The following is a 14,686-nucleotide window of genomic DNA, read 5'->3' as shown; positions in this document are numbered from 1 at the left end:
AAGAAAAGATCGCGGGACAAATAAGAAACACGGAGAAACTTAGCTCAGGAAAATAAACCCCCATCAAGTCAGGTTTTAAAGGAAACCATCGGCGCCCAGGGAGAAAGTATAGGCAAGTACGCAGAGCGTCTCACGAAAGGATTTCTAAGCCTGACGTTTGTTAACTGCAAGAACCAAAAAGGAGATTTATACATTTGACTCCAAAAAAGTGTCATAAGGTCGAACCAAATGACGAACAGTGAAGTGAAAAGTGTTTTTACAATACGCGTGGCAGAGGCACTGGCGGCGTCTTTAATGCAGCTAGAACGTCCTTGAATCAATGAGAAAAAGAACAGAAACATTACAGAAAAACCGGCTAAGGATACGCACAGAACATCACAACAGAGTGCAAGTAGCCGATGACTCACCATTGCTAGAAATCAACGGTGTGTGAAGCTAGAAAACCCTGTGTGGGCGGCAGGCAGGGACTGGTACTGTGTGTGGCCGGGTGCCGGGCTGCGGCATTTCACCAGCCTGTGGCTTTCGCGAGCGTGACGGCACACTTTTAGCAGAGATTAGATTTCTGCGGGCAGCCATTTCCCTTCTAGTGCTGAGTGCAGGATCTGACTTCACGACCCACTGGGGGCTGTGCAGCACCCTTGGGGGGACGCCCGAGGGCAGTGCCGCCACGATGAGGGGCACGCACGCGGGGAGCCCCACGGCGAAAGGTGACCCGGAGACCGAGTGCTCGCCTGCAGGAAGGCAGACTTAGTGCTAGGCCTTGGAAGTCAGGGAGGAGACGGGCCGGCTGCTGGCTGGCGTGGGGGGAGGTCTGGGGGGCAGGACCCCGGCTGCTGAGACCGGTGGGGGGCCCTGCAGGCTGGCAGGTCCAGGCGTCTGAGGAGGACAAGGCCGTGCCTGAAGCTGGACTATTACTTTCTGTGGACCCACCTGCTCCTGCAGCTGCCCCTGGGGAAGAGGGCTTCCTGCCTCCCAGCTCCCAGACCAACTTCCACCCCAAGCCCAGAGTCTCGGGTCCCTGTCTCACAAGACAATCATTTTGGAACAGACTGGGTTTGCAAAGAGGAGCATGTCCGCTCAGGAGGGACCCTGGGCACCTCCTTCGTCCCAGGCGGAGAGGTAATAGGTAAAATGACTCTGCGGAGGTTAAACTATAATCAAATATGTAGAAGAACAGAGAATGCAGAGTGCCCGCAGGAAGCGCTCACACAGCAGCAGACCCTAGGTGGCTCCGTGTGCTCTCTGTCCTGTGGCTCTGTATACAAGAGCACCTGCTGAATGGCTCTGCCTGCTGCCGGGGTTGTGGATGCTTTTCTTTTACCTTTTGTTAAAAAGACATTTTTCTTACAAACTAGTGCAATGGCAGCCCACTCCAGTACTCTTGCCTGGAAAAGCCCATGGGTGGAGGAGCCTGGTAGGCTGCAGTCCATGAGGTCACTAAGAGTCGGAGACGACTGAGCGACTTCACTTTCACTTTTCACTTTCATGCATTGGAGAAGGAAATGGCAACCCACTCCAGTGTTCTTGCCTGGAGAATCCCAGGGACGGGGGAGCCTGGTGGGCTGCCGTCTATGGGGTTGCACAGAGTCGAACACGACTGAAGTGACTTAGCAGCAGCAGTGATAAGAAGAAACAAAGGTAAAAAGAAAAAAAAAAGAAGAAACAAAGGAAGTATAGAAATGTTAATGGGCCGTTTGTAAACAGAAGTTCACTCATGTGAAATTTCTTTTGTAGTAATGTTTACAGAAAGAGCGCACATTTCCTGATTCGCCATCATGCTCCTGTTAAAACCCCCAACAGACCATCTGCAACCTGGGTATGTGAGCTGCCGTGCCAGGGCACTTGGCCTTTTCTTGGATGCAGGTGGTTTCCAGGAGGCTGGGAAGGTCCCATCTCCGCCGTCCTCCAGCCTGGCCCTGTGACCTGGGCAAGTGGCTTCTGTCCCTGAGCCCCACTGTCCCCTCTGGGCATGGCACGGGGATGACATCCAGCCCAGCCCAGCAAGGCAAGGGCCTGGAGGGAGACCCTGGGCCCCAGAGGGATGTCCACCCCCCCAGGACGGAACACTCACGGGGGAAGACGCACTGCCTCCGAAGAAGGTCACGCGATACCAAGTGGCTACGAACACCCAGGTGGCTGAGAAGCCCGGGAGCTCGGGGAAGTAGCGCCTGACGTCCGCCGTGGCTCTCCGCAGCGTGGCTGCGTCCGTGGCCTCCCGGAAGTACACGTCCCCTGCACGCCGGTTGTCCACGTCTGCCCAGAAGGCCGCTACCACGCAGCGGTCCTTGGCAATGGGGAAGGCCACAGGGGTGAACTGAGAAACCTCCTTCAGGAAGGAGATGATCCCGTTGTTGTTCACCTGTTGGGGCAGAAAGCAAGAGAGGCCAAGCCTCAGCCACCAGGCAGCCCCTGAAGCTGAGCCAGCCTTGGGCAGGCATTCCTAGGATGGCGACAATTCCTGGTTCTTGACCTGGGGCCCCCAGGCCTGCTCCATCCCCTCCTGGGGTGCAGGCTCTGACCTGTTTGCTGCCGATGCTGCCCGGCCTGGGGCTGTCAGTGTGGGGTGGGGAGCCTCCAGCGTGTGCCCTGGGTGTGGGAGGGTGGGGGGCTCAGACCTGCCCGGTGGCCCTAGCTCCTTGGTCCGACTCCTGACAGGGGCTTCAGAAGGGCAGGGCAGACTCTGAGCAGGTCTGCAGGGGCGAGAAAGAGGCCAGGGGGTGGGAGGGCCTCAATGGCCAGATGGGGACGCCTGTGCTCAGGACGCCTCACAGTGGACCCAGGAGGTGGGGTGGCGTCTTTGTGGTCGGACATGAGGGGGTCCGGTGCTAACCCCACGTTCTCCAGCTGTGCAGCCAGCAGGCAGGTTAGCCTTGCCTCTCTCTGCTCTGGCTTTTCACCTGTAGGACGGTGTGAATACTGAACTGGCCTGGGCTGGGCAAGATGAGTGAATTAATGACCACAGAGTATGCTGTCAACCCGCATGACCTGTCCTGGGAAACTTAGGTCAGAACTGTGCTTTTAGGAACAATCCTTGGGGTGAGGGCAGGCCCTGTGATCCACATCAACCAAAAACGCTAATAAATACACCTCGGAAAGGCAGCAAAGAGTGAACACGGGAACGCGTTTCGATTCCAAGTTTCGGACAACGGGAGACTGGAGGTGAGCCCGGTATTTGAGGCGAGTGCGTCTGCAGGTGTGGAAGCAGCAGAAGCAAGCCAGCCCTGCAGTTCTGTAGCCTCATGGAGGGAAAGAGACACACGCCAAACCTCAGAGCCAGCTCGAGGCGAGGGGTCTGGTGACCACACATGAGGCTGGGGCGGCTAAGGCCCCCGTCATGATCAGGGTGAGCCCAAAGTGGATGGTCCCCACGCAGGCACTCACCCCACCTTCCCTTCACCTGGGCCATCCAGGCACTGAAGCCCGGGGCTAAGATTAAGATGGCTTCTGACAGGGAACCAGGTTCTTGGCAGGAGTAAAGAAAAACTCTGCCTGGAGGAAAATGGCATCATCTGAGGCCTTGAGTTACTCCTGTAAATATTTGCCCAAATACAAACTCCAGGACACAGTCGAAGATGATCAGGCATGCAAGGAAGTGAGAACTGCTAACAGGAATAAGCAGAAGGAAGAGGGACAGCAGAAACTGGAATTACCAGACACGCACTCTAAAAGAGCAAACTTTATTATATTCAGAGAAATAAAGTGCGAGTTTTAAAGTTCCATCAAGAGACAAGCCAAAATAGTCTTGAAAAAGAATACCAACATTGCAGGATTTACACTTTCTGGTTTCAAGACTGACTGCAAAGCCATGGTAATCAAGACAGTGCGGCACCAGCACAAAGAAGGCAGACAGATGAGGGGGCACAGAGAGCCCAGAAGGCAGACAGATCAGGGGCACAGAGAGCCCAGAAGGCAGACAGATCAGGGGGGCACAGAGAGCCCAGAAGGCAGACAGATCAGGGGCACAGAGAGCCCAGAAGGCAGACAGATGAGGGGGCACAGAGAGCCCAGAAGGCAGACAGTCAGGGGGCAGCACAGAGAGCCCAGAAAGAAGCCTCACATACACGGCCAGGTGATTTTCAAGGGTGCTAAGACCATCTGATGGAGAAAAGATGATCTTTTCAACAAACGGGACTGGGAAAACTGGATATTCTTCTGCAAAAGAATGAAATTAGATCCCTCCCTAACACCATTACAAAATTAACTGAAATGCATCAAGGGTCTATACATAAGAGCTAAAAATAGAAAACTCATTAAGAAAATGTCGGGCAAAAGCTCCACGACATTGGCTTTGGCAATGACCCCAAAGGCCCAGGCAACGAAAGAAAAAGTAGACAAACTGGAATTCATCAACAGTAAAACCATTTTGTGCATCAAAAGATACTATCAGCAGAGTAAAAGGTCCCCCACAAAACAGAAAAATACTTTCGAATAATATATTTAATAAAGAAGGACTAAAGTAGTGAAGGTAAAATTAAAACTTGCTCTTAATTGATCTAACAGACAACAGTCTCTCTAAAATAATAAAACCAATAATGGATCCAATCATATGATGTGTAAAAGGCGTGACAGCAACGACACAAAGGAGAGGGGTGATTAGCATTGTTTTGCTGTTACAAAGGCGTCCACACTCCCTGAGAAGTACTGTAGTGTTATTTGAACATATACTGGGACTAGTTGTCTTAACATAATTAAACAAGTCATTAGATTGAGGTGGCCCAATGTCTTGGCAGCCTATGTAGACAAACCAAAACCTAAGCATGGCTCAAAATCTGCAAATAACACAATGTGATACATACATTAATAAATTGAGGAATAAAAATCATATGATCATTTCAGTAGATGCAGAAAATGCTTTTGACAAAATTCAAGACAAAGAATTCCCCCATATTATTCAATACAGTATTTGGAAGTCTTAGCCATAGCAATCAGACAAGAAAAAGAAATAAAAGGAATTCAAATTGGAAAGGAAGAAGTAAAACTGTCACAGTTTCCAGATGACATGATACTATATATTAGAAAATCCTAAAGATGCCACCAAAAACAATTACAACTAATAAATTGACTCAATAAAGATGAATGTTACAAAATTAATATACAGAAATCTGTTGTGTTTCTATGCACTGACAATGAGCTATCAGAAAGAGAAGTTAAAACAACCCCCTTCATAGTTGCATCAAAAAGAATAAAATAGGCAGGAATAAATCTAATCAAGGAAGTAAAAGATCTGTACTCTGAAAACTATAGGACACTAATGAAAGAAACTAAACACAACACAAACAAATGGAAAGGCATACTGTGCTTATGGATCGGAAGGATTAATATTGTTAAAATAACAATATGACCCAAGGGAATCTACAGATTCAGTGCAATTCCTATCAAAAAAGCAACGGCAAATTTCACAGAACCAGATCACATAATTCTAAAATTTGTATGGAAACACAAAGGACTGTGAATCACCAAAACAATCTTGGAAAGAACAAAGCTCTAGGTTTCAAACACCCTGATTTCAAACTACACTACAAAGCTACAATAATCAAAGCAGGATGGCCCTGGCACAAAAGCAGACACTTAGATCAATGGAATAGAATGCGAGTCCATAAATAAATCCACACACACGGTCAATTAATCTACAACAGAGCAGGCAAAATATAGAGAGAAGACAGCTTCTTCAATAAATGATGCTGGGAAAACTAGACAGCTACATACGAATGACTCAACTGGACCACTTTCTCACACCATATATAAAAATAAAAATAAAAAAATTTAAATGTAGGGCCTGAAGCCATAAAACTCCTAGAAGAAAACACAGGCAGTATACTCTCTGACATCAGTCTTAGCAATTCTTTTCTGACTCTGTCTTCCCAGGTAAGGGGAAAAAAGCAAAAATAGACAAATGGGACTCAAACTAAAAAGCTTTTGCACAGCAAAGGAAAGTATAGGCAGGATGAAAAGGCAGCCTACTGAATGGGAGAAGATACTTGCAAGCTGTACATCCAACAAGGGGGTTAATATCCTAAATATACAAAGACCTCATAACTCAGTGTTGACAACAATCAAACAAAAAAGAAAACCAGATTTAAAAAATGGGCAGAAGACTTGAATAGATATTTTTTTAAAGAAGATATACAGATGACCAGTAGACACATGAAAAGATGCTCAACTTCACTGATAATCAAATAAATTAAAACCAAAATGAGTTATCACATCACACCTGTCAGAATGGCTATTGTCAAAAACACATAAAATTTATATTTTGGTGAGGATGTGGAGAAAAGGAACCCATGTGTACTGTTACTGGGAATTTAAATTGATGCTGCTACTATGGAGAACAGTGTGGAGGTTACTCATAAAATTAAAAATAGAATTACCATATAATCCAGCAATTACAGTTTTGGGTATTTTCCCAAAGAAAACAAAAGTACTAATTTGAAGATAAGTGCAGCCTATGTTCACAGCAGCAGGATTTACAACAGACAAGATATGGAGGCAAAGTAAGCACTAACAGATGAATGGATGAAGGAGAAGGAGATACATAGTAACTGAATATCACCGAGCCCTAAGAAAGCACGGAGCTTTGCCACTTGTTACCACACGGCGACACGGCTGGGCTTAGTGGGTGTTGAGTCAGATCTACAAGACAGTATCGTGTGGCTTCACTTGTACGTGGAACTTACAGAAGCAAATGAGCAAACATAAACAAGCAGACTCGTGGGGACAAGCAGGCGGTTGCAGAGGAGAGGCGTGGTGGGGCAGCGAGTGACTCAGGTCAGGGGCTGAGAGGAGGTGCAGATTTCCGCTGCACAATACCGTGTCTCGGAGATGAGATGTGCAGCGTGGGGGACACAGTCAGCAACAGTGTGATAGCTTGGCGTGGTGACACACGGTAAGTAGACTTGCAGTGGCGATCGCTTTGTAATGTACAGAAATAGTGAATCGCCATGTTGCCTGTGGAAGTAACACTGCTGTACGCCAATCATTCAATTGGAAACACACACACACACAAAGCCAGAAAGAGTGGAAGACAAAGTAGGAACAAAGAACCAAGGTGAGAAATAGAAAATGGTAACAGACGTGGTAGATGTTAAGCTAACCGTGTCTGTGGTCACCCTGAACATCAGTAGTCTAAAACCACCGGTGAAAAGACAGACTGTCGGAGTGGACCAAGAAACAAGACCTGACCATAAGCTGCCTACAAGACACTCACTCTAAATATGAAGACCCACATAGATGAAAGCTAAATCGACGGGGAAAGTCATGTCATGCTGACAACAGTCAACAGAAAGCAAGAGTTGCTATATTTATCCCAAACAGATCTGACTTCAAAGCAAGCATAGTTATGAAGGATAAAGAATGGCATTCCATGATGATGAAAGCCTCAGTTCTCCAAGAAGATATAACAGTCCTTAACGCGTGTGCACCCAACAGCATTGAACTACACAAGGCAACAGCTGTCAGAGTTGCAAGGAGAGATGGACAAGCCCACCATTGTAGCTGGAGGTTTCCACACTCCTCCACCAGAAATGGATGGGCCTGGCAGGCAGAGGATCAGAAATGACATAGCCAAACTCAACAACACTATCAAAGTTAGATACAATCAACATACCACTTCCCCAAACAACAGCAGAATACACATTCTCCTCAAGCTCACAAGGAGCACTCACCAACGTTCACAGACCACATCCATGGCCATAGAATGCACCTTAAAAAACCGAAAAGCATAAGAATTCTACATATCTGCTCTCAGACCGCACTGGAATTAAACTAGAAGTCAATAGCAAAACTAACTGGAAAAGCCCCAATTACATGGCGGTTACACAGCACCCTTCTAAACAACACATGGGCATTAAGAATGTCAGGAGAAGTTAAGAAACATTTGAGCTAAATGAAAATAAAAATTAATTTATCAAAAATTGTGAGATGCAGTGAAAACAGTACCAAGAGGGAAATGTAGAGCACTAAACGTGTATTAGGAAACAAGAAAAGTCTAAAAGCAATAATCCAAGTTTCTACCTTAGGAAGCTAGAAAAAGAAGAGCAGATTTAATCCAAAAAATCAGAATAAAAGAAGTAATAAGAATTACAGGGAAAATCAATGAAGTTGAAAATGGGTGATCAATTTAAAAAATCAACAAAGACAAAAGCTGGCTCTTTGAAGAGATGAATAAAATTGATAAGCCTCTAGCCAGGCTATCTATGAAAAAAAAGAAGACATAAATTACAGATATGAGAAATGAGAGGATATTAGTACAGATGCCGTGGAGATTGAAAGGATAATAAAGAGATAGGGGCTTCCCAGGTGGCACAGTGGTGGAAAAAATAACAAAAAACCCATCTACCTCCCAATGCAGGAGATGCAAGAGATGTGGGTTTGATTCCTGGGTGGAGGAGTTTCCATGGAGGAGGTAATGGCAACCCATGCCAGTGTTCTTGCCTGGGAAATCCCATGAACAGAGGAAGCTGGCAGGCTACAGTCCATGGGGTCGCAAAAGTTGGACATGACTGAGCACACACACACACAATATGAAAAAAATCTATGACTATAAATTTGATTTAGAAAAGGCAGAGAAACCAGAGATCAAATTGCCAACATCTGTTGGATCATAGAGAAAGCAAGGGAAATCCAGAAAAACATCTGCTTCTGCTTCATTGACTACACTAAACCCATTAACTGTGTGGATCACAACAAACTGTGGAAAATTCTTAAAAAGATGGGACTACCAGTCCATCTTACCTGTCTCCTGAGAAACCTGTATACAGGTCAAAAAGCAGCAGTTAGAACCAAATATGGAACAATGGACTGGGTTCAAAATCGGGAAAGGAGTATGACAAGGCTGTATATTGTCACCTTGCTTATTTAACTTATATGCAGAGTACATCATGCGAAATGCCAGGCTGCATGAAGCACAAGCTGGAATCAAGATTGCTAGGAGAAATATCAACAACTTCAGATATACAGATGACACCACCCTAATGGCAGAACATAAAGAGGAGCTAAAGAGCCTCTTGATGAGGGTGAAAAAGGAGAGTGAAAAGCTGACTTGAAATTCAACATTCAAAAAAGATCATGGCATTTGGTCCTGTAACTTCACGGCAAATGGAAGAGAAGTGGAAGCAGTGACAGATTTTGTCTTCTTGGGCTCCAAAATCACTGCAGGTGGCGACTGCAGCCATTAAATTAAGAGATGCTTGCTCCTTGGAAGAAAAGTTGTGAGAAACCTAGATAGCATTTTAAAAAGCAGAGACATCATTTGGTCAACAAAGGTCCATCTGGTCCAAGTTACGGTTTTTCCAGTAGTCATGTACAGATGTGAATGTGGTACAGATGTGAGTGTTGGGCCATAAAACTGAGTGCTGAAGAACTGATGCTTCTGAATTGTCTAGTTGTTAAGTCGTGCCCGACTCTTTGCGACCCCATGAAGAAGACTCTTGAGAGTCCCTTGGACATCCAGAAGATCAAACCAGTCAATCCTAAAGGAAATCAACCCTGAATATTCATTGGAAGGACAATTGCTGAAGCTGAAGCTTGACTACTTTGGCCACCTGATGTGAAGAGCCAACTCATTGGAAAAGACTCTGATGCTGGGAAGGATTGAGGGCAAGGGGAGAAAAGGATGACAGAGGATGAGATGGTTGGATGGCATCATCAACACAATGAGCATGCTCCAGGAGTTGGTGAAGGACAGGGCAGCCTTGCCTGCTGCAGTCCATGGGGTCGCAAAGAGTTGGGCATCACTTAACAATTAAACAACAACAACAAATTTGATACCAAGTTTGGTAAAGTACAATGGACTGATTCCTTGAAAGGCATAATCTGCCAGTGCTCACACAAGGAGAAACAGACAATCTGGATAGGCCCATGTTTATTAGAGATACTGAATCAATGAGGACAGCCTTCTCCAATGGAAAACACCAAGCCCAGAGGAGTGCACTGGTGAATTCTCCCAAACATTTAAGAAAAAATGATACAGACTTTCTACCATCTCTCTTAGAGGACAGAAGCTGAGGTATTACTTCCCAAGTCATTCTATGAGGCCAGCATCATCCTAAGATCAAAACTAGACAGACATTCCAAGAAAAGAAGACTAGAGACCAATATCTCTTATGGATATAGATATACAAATCCTCTACAAAATATTAGCAAATCAAATCCAACACTGTATAGAAAGAATTATATACCACCACCGTACCTGGGATTTATCTTAGACATGCAAAGTTGGTTTGACATTCAAAAATCAATTGATTTGATTGATCACATTACAAGGCTCAGCTGGTAAAGAATCCGCCTGCAATGCGAAAGACCTGGGTTCGATCCCTGGGTTGGGAAGATCCCCTGGATAAGGAAAAGGCTACCCACTCCAGTATTCTGGCCTGGAGAATTCCATGGCCCATACAGTCCATGGGGTCGCAAAGAGTCAGACATGACTGAATGACTTTCACTAACTAAGAGGTTCAAAAAGAAAAATCACATGATCATATTAATAGATGCATAAAAAGCATTTGTCAAAATCCAGCACTCATTCATGATAAGGCTTTCAGTAATCTAGGAAGATGGGGAACCTGCTCAACGTGATAAAGATAAACGGTGTCTATAAAAAACACCCTGCAGCTAACACCATACTTACTGTTGAGAAACTAGACCTTCTCCCGCTAAGGGAAGGTACAAGGCAGGGATTTCCCCTCATCAGTCCTTTCCGGCATCGTACTGGAAGTTCTACTAATGCAGTAAATAAAGGAAATAAAAAGTCCAGCTCTGTGAAGGCTAGTATCAAGACAGTGGGAAGAAAAGACTGACTTGGAGAGAATATTTGCAAACATGATAAAGATTTATTCAAAATATAGAAGAACTCTCAAAACTAAACAATGAGAAAACAGACAACCTGGTCAAACACTGGCCAGAAGCCTCACAGACCCCTCAACCAAACTAGATGTGCAGATGGCGAATGCGCACACGGAAAAGATGCTCCCCCTCGCAGGCTACCAGGGAAACGCAGGTCAGAACACAGCGAGACAGCACTGCACACCTGTCAGCACGGCCGGGACCCAGAACACTGCCAGCGCCAGGGCTGGGAGGAGGCGGGGCAGAGTTTCTCTTTCGTTGCTCATGGGGCAAAAGTAAAACGACGCAGCCATTTTGGAAGACAGTTGGGCGGTTTCTTGGAAAACTAAACATACTCTTACCATGTGATCCACTAGTTGTGACTCTTAGAATTTAGCCAAAAGAGTTGAAAATTGTTGTCCGCACAGATACCTGCACACTGATGTTTACAGCAGCTGCATGCAGAACTGCCCAAACTTGGAAGCAGCCAAGATAACCTTCAGTAGATGAACAAATAATTAAACTGTGGTCCATCCAGGCAGCAGAATATTACTCAGCACTGAAAAAAAATGAGCTGTGAAATCATGAAAAAATATAGATGAAACCTACATGCATATTAAGTAAAAAAGTCAGGCTGAAAAGGCGACATGGTGTGATTCGAACAGTGTGACATTGTAGCAAAGGTAGCACTGTGGAGGCGGTAAAACGAGGGCGGTCGCGGGGCTGGTGGAGGGATGCTGCCCCGACTCGAGGGACAGCAGCACGAGACACTGGTCCAAACCACAGGACGCACAGCACCAAGAGTGGCCTGAATCAAACTGCAGACGTCCGCGTAGGTTCATCAGTTACCATAAAGGTACCCTCTGGTGGAGGACGCTGATAAAAGGGAGGTGGTCGACGAGGGGGGCACAGGGCATATGGGAAGTCTCTGTACCATACTCTCAATTTTTCTCTGAACTTAAAACTGCTGTAAAAAATGGTTTTTAGAAAAAGACAACCCAATAAAAGAGGGCAAAGGGCTTGAATAGGCATTTCTCCAAAGAAGATATACAAACGGCCAATAACCACATGAAAAGATGCTCAGCATCATTAACTGTCAGGGAGGTGAAACTCAAAACCACAGTGAGAAGGACTTTGCTGGTGCTCCAGTGGCTAAGACTCTGTGCTCCCAAAGCAGCGGGCCCAGGTTCAATCCCTGGTCAGGGAACTAAACCCCACGTGCCACAACTAAAGATTCTGCAGGCTGAAACTACCAAATAAATAAAAATAAAGAAATAAGATATTAAAGAAAACCCAGTTGAGATACTACTTCATAGCCCCTAGGGTGGTGATCATGGGGAAAAAATAGATCACAATAAATGTTTGTGAAGATATGAAGACACTAGAACCCTCACATACCCTTGGTGGAATGTAAAATCGTGCAGCCACTGTGGAAAATAGTATGGTTAATCACAGAAGAACTCCACGCCCTAGCAATTCCACACCTGGGACTACATCTGTGTACATACAAGAGAGCTGAAAACATGTCCACACACAAGTGTGTGCACAGATGTCCATATAGCACCATTAACAGTAACCAAAGGAGCAAGCAGTCCAGGTTCGCATCAGTGAAGGAGCGGATAAGTTACAAATAAATGGAACATTTCTGGCAAATGAAAGAAATGAAGTACTGACACTGCCCACAACGTGAGTGGACCTTGAAAACATTAAGTGAAAGAAGCAGTCACAAAAGGCAGGATGATTCGGCTTATGCAGAACATGCAGAGTAGGCAAATCCATCGACACAAGGTAGATTAGTGATTGCCCAGGTCGGGGGCGTGCTAAGAAGCTGGACGGTGGTAACTCGGGGTGCAAGGTTTCTTTTGGGGTGAAGACAATATTCTAAGAGCGATTGTGGTGACAGACATACAGTTCTGAAAATACATGAAAAGCCACTGAAGTGTAAGAGGGTGAATTGCAGGCTTGCTGTTCAGTCCCTAAGTCTTCTCCGACTCTTTGCGACCCCATGGACTGCAGCAGGCCAGGCTCTGCTGTCCTTCACCATCTCCCAGAACTTGGTCAGATTCATGTCCATCGAGTTGGTGATGCCATCCTACCATCTCATCCTCTGCCACCTGCTTCTCCTTTTGCCTTCAATCTTTCCCAGCATCAGAGTCTTTTCTGATGAGTTGACTCTTCACATCAGGTGGCCAAAGTATTCGCACTTCAGTTTCAGCATCAGTCCTTCCCGTGAATATTCAGGATTGATTTCCTTTAGGATTGACTGGTTTGATCTCCTTGCAGTTCAAGGGACTATCAAGAGTCCATGGTCTGCAACACCACGGTTCGAAAGCATTAATCTTCGGTGCTTAGCTTTCTTTATGGTCCAGCTCTCACATTCATACATGACTAATGGAAAAACCATGGCTTTGACCGTATGGACCTTTATCGACACAACGAATGTCTCTGCTTTTTAATACTCTGTCTAGGTTTGTCATAGCTTTCCTCCCAAGGAACAAGCGCAGATTTTAATTTCACGGCTGCTGTCACCATCTGCAGTGGTTTTGGAGCCCAAGAAACTTAAGTCTGTCACTGTTTCCACTTTTCCCCCTTCTATTTGCCATGCAGTGATGGGACCGGATGCCATGATCTTAGTTTTCTGAATGTTGAGTTTCAAGTCAGTTTTTTCACTTTCCTCTTTCACTATCATCAAGAGGCTCTGTGGTTCCTCTTTGCTTTCTGCCATTAAGGTGGTGTCTTCTGCATATCTGAGGTTATTGGTGTTTGTCCCGGCAATCATGATTCCAGCTTGAGCTTTATCCATCCCCGCATTTCTCATGATGTACTCCTCATATAAGTTAAATAAGCAGGGTGACAATATACAGCCTTGATGTACTCCTTCCCAGTTTGGAACCAGTCTGTTGTTCCATGTCCAGTTCTAACTGTTGCTTCTTGACCTGCATACAGGTTTCTCAAGAGACAGGGAAGGTGGTCTGGTATTCCTGTCTCTTTAAGAACTTTCCACAGTTTGTTGTGATCCACACAGCCAAAGGCTTTACTGTCATTAATGAAAGGAAAAGTAGATGTGTTCCTGGGACTCGATGGCTTTCTCCATCACCCAGTGAATGTTGACAATGTGTTCTCTTGTTCCTCTGCCTCTTTGAAACCACATTTGTAATCTGGAAGTTCTCAGTTCACATACTGCTTAAGCCTAGCTGGAAGAAGTTTGAGCATAACCTTGCTAACGTGTAATGAGTGTGGTTATATGGCAGTTTGAACATTCTTTGGCATTGCCCTTCTTCGGGATTGGAATAAAAAAGAATACTGGAGTCGGTTGCCATTTCATTCTCCAGTGGACCACGAGTTTTCAGAACTCTTCACCGTGACCTATCTGTCTTGGGTGGCTCTGCACAGCATCCATAATTTCACTGAGTTACATGCGTCCCTTCACGGGGCTTCCCAGCTGGCTCAGTGGTAAAGAATCCACCTGCTAATGCAGGAGACACAAAACATGGGGTGGATCCCTGGGTGGGGAAGATCCCCGGAGGAGGGAATGGCAACCCGCGCCAGGATTCTTGCCTGGAGGATCCCATGGACGGAGGAGCCTGGCGGGCTTCAGTCCCTGGGATCACAAAGAGTCGGACAGCACTGAGCGACTGAGCACACCGCTCAAGTCCCTTTGCCACAAGACTGTGATCCATGAAGGGGGAATTGTAGGGTATGTGAATTCTATCTCGGTGGTGAAGATGAAAGAGAAAGAAAGAGAGACGTGAGAAGGAGAAGGGGCAGGCGGGGGCTGCCTCGCAGGGAGCGGGGAGGAGGGGCCGCGCTCTGCCCGCCCCCTCGAGCCCCCGCGCTGGGGTTAGGGCGGCTCGCTGCGGGCCCCTGACTG

At 46.1% G+C, this 14,686-nt stretch overlaps 1 protein-coding gene across 10 annotated transcripts in view; it reads right to left on the bottom strand.

Annotated features, from left to right (window-relative positions):
- The window catches only part of SNED1 (sushi, nidogen and EGF like domains 1), a 74,881-nt gene that overhangs the window by 45,427 nt on the left and 14,768 nt on the right, over positions 1 to 14,686 (bottom strand). For all 10 annotated transcript variants that reach the window (XR_009735586.1, XR_009735584.1, XR_009735585.1 and 7 more), the window contains exon 2: positions 2,072 to 2,359. Coding sequence is in view for 6 of the 10 variants with exons in the window: in XM_061412907.1 (XP_061268891.1) it covers positions 2,072 to 2,359 (288 nt within the window). In the remaining 4 variants the exon portion in view is untranslated. The remainder of the gene's footprint in view (positions 1 to 2,071; positions 2,360 to 14,686) is intronic.

Source organism: Bos javanicus, chromosome 3, assembly GCF_032452875.1.
Source record: "Bos javanicus breed banteng chromosome 3, ARS-OSU_banteng_1.0, whole genome shotgun sequence".
NCBI lineage: Eukaryota > Metazoa > Chordata > Mammalia > Artiodactyla > Bovidae > Bos > Bos javanicus.
This window is presented reverse-complemented; position numbering and strand designations above follow the sequence as displayed.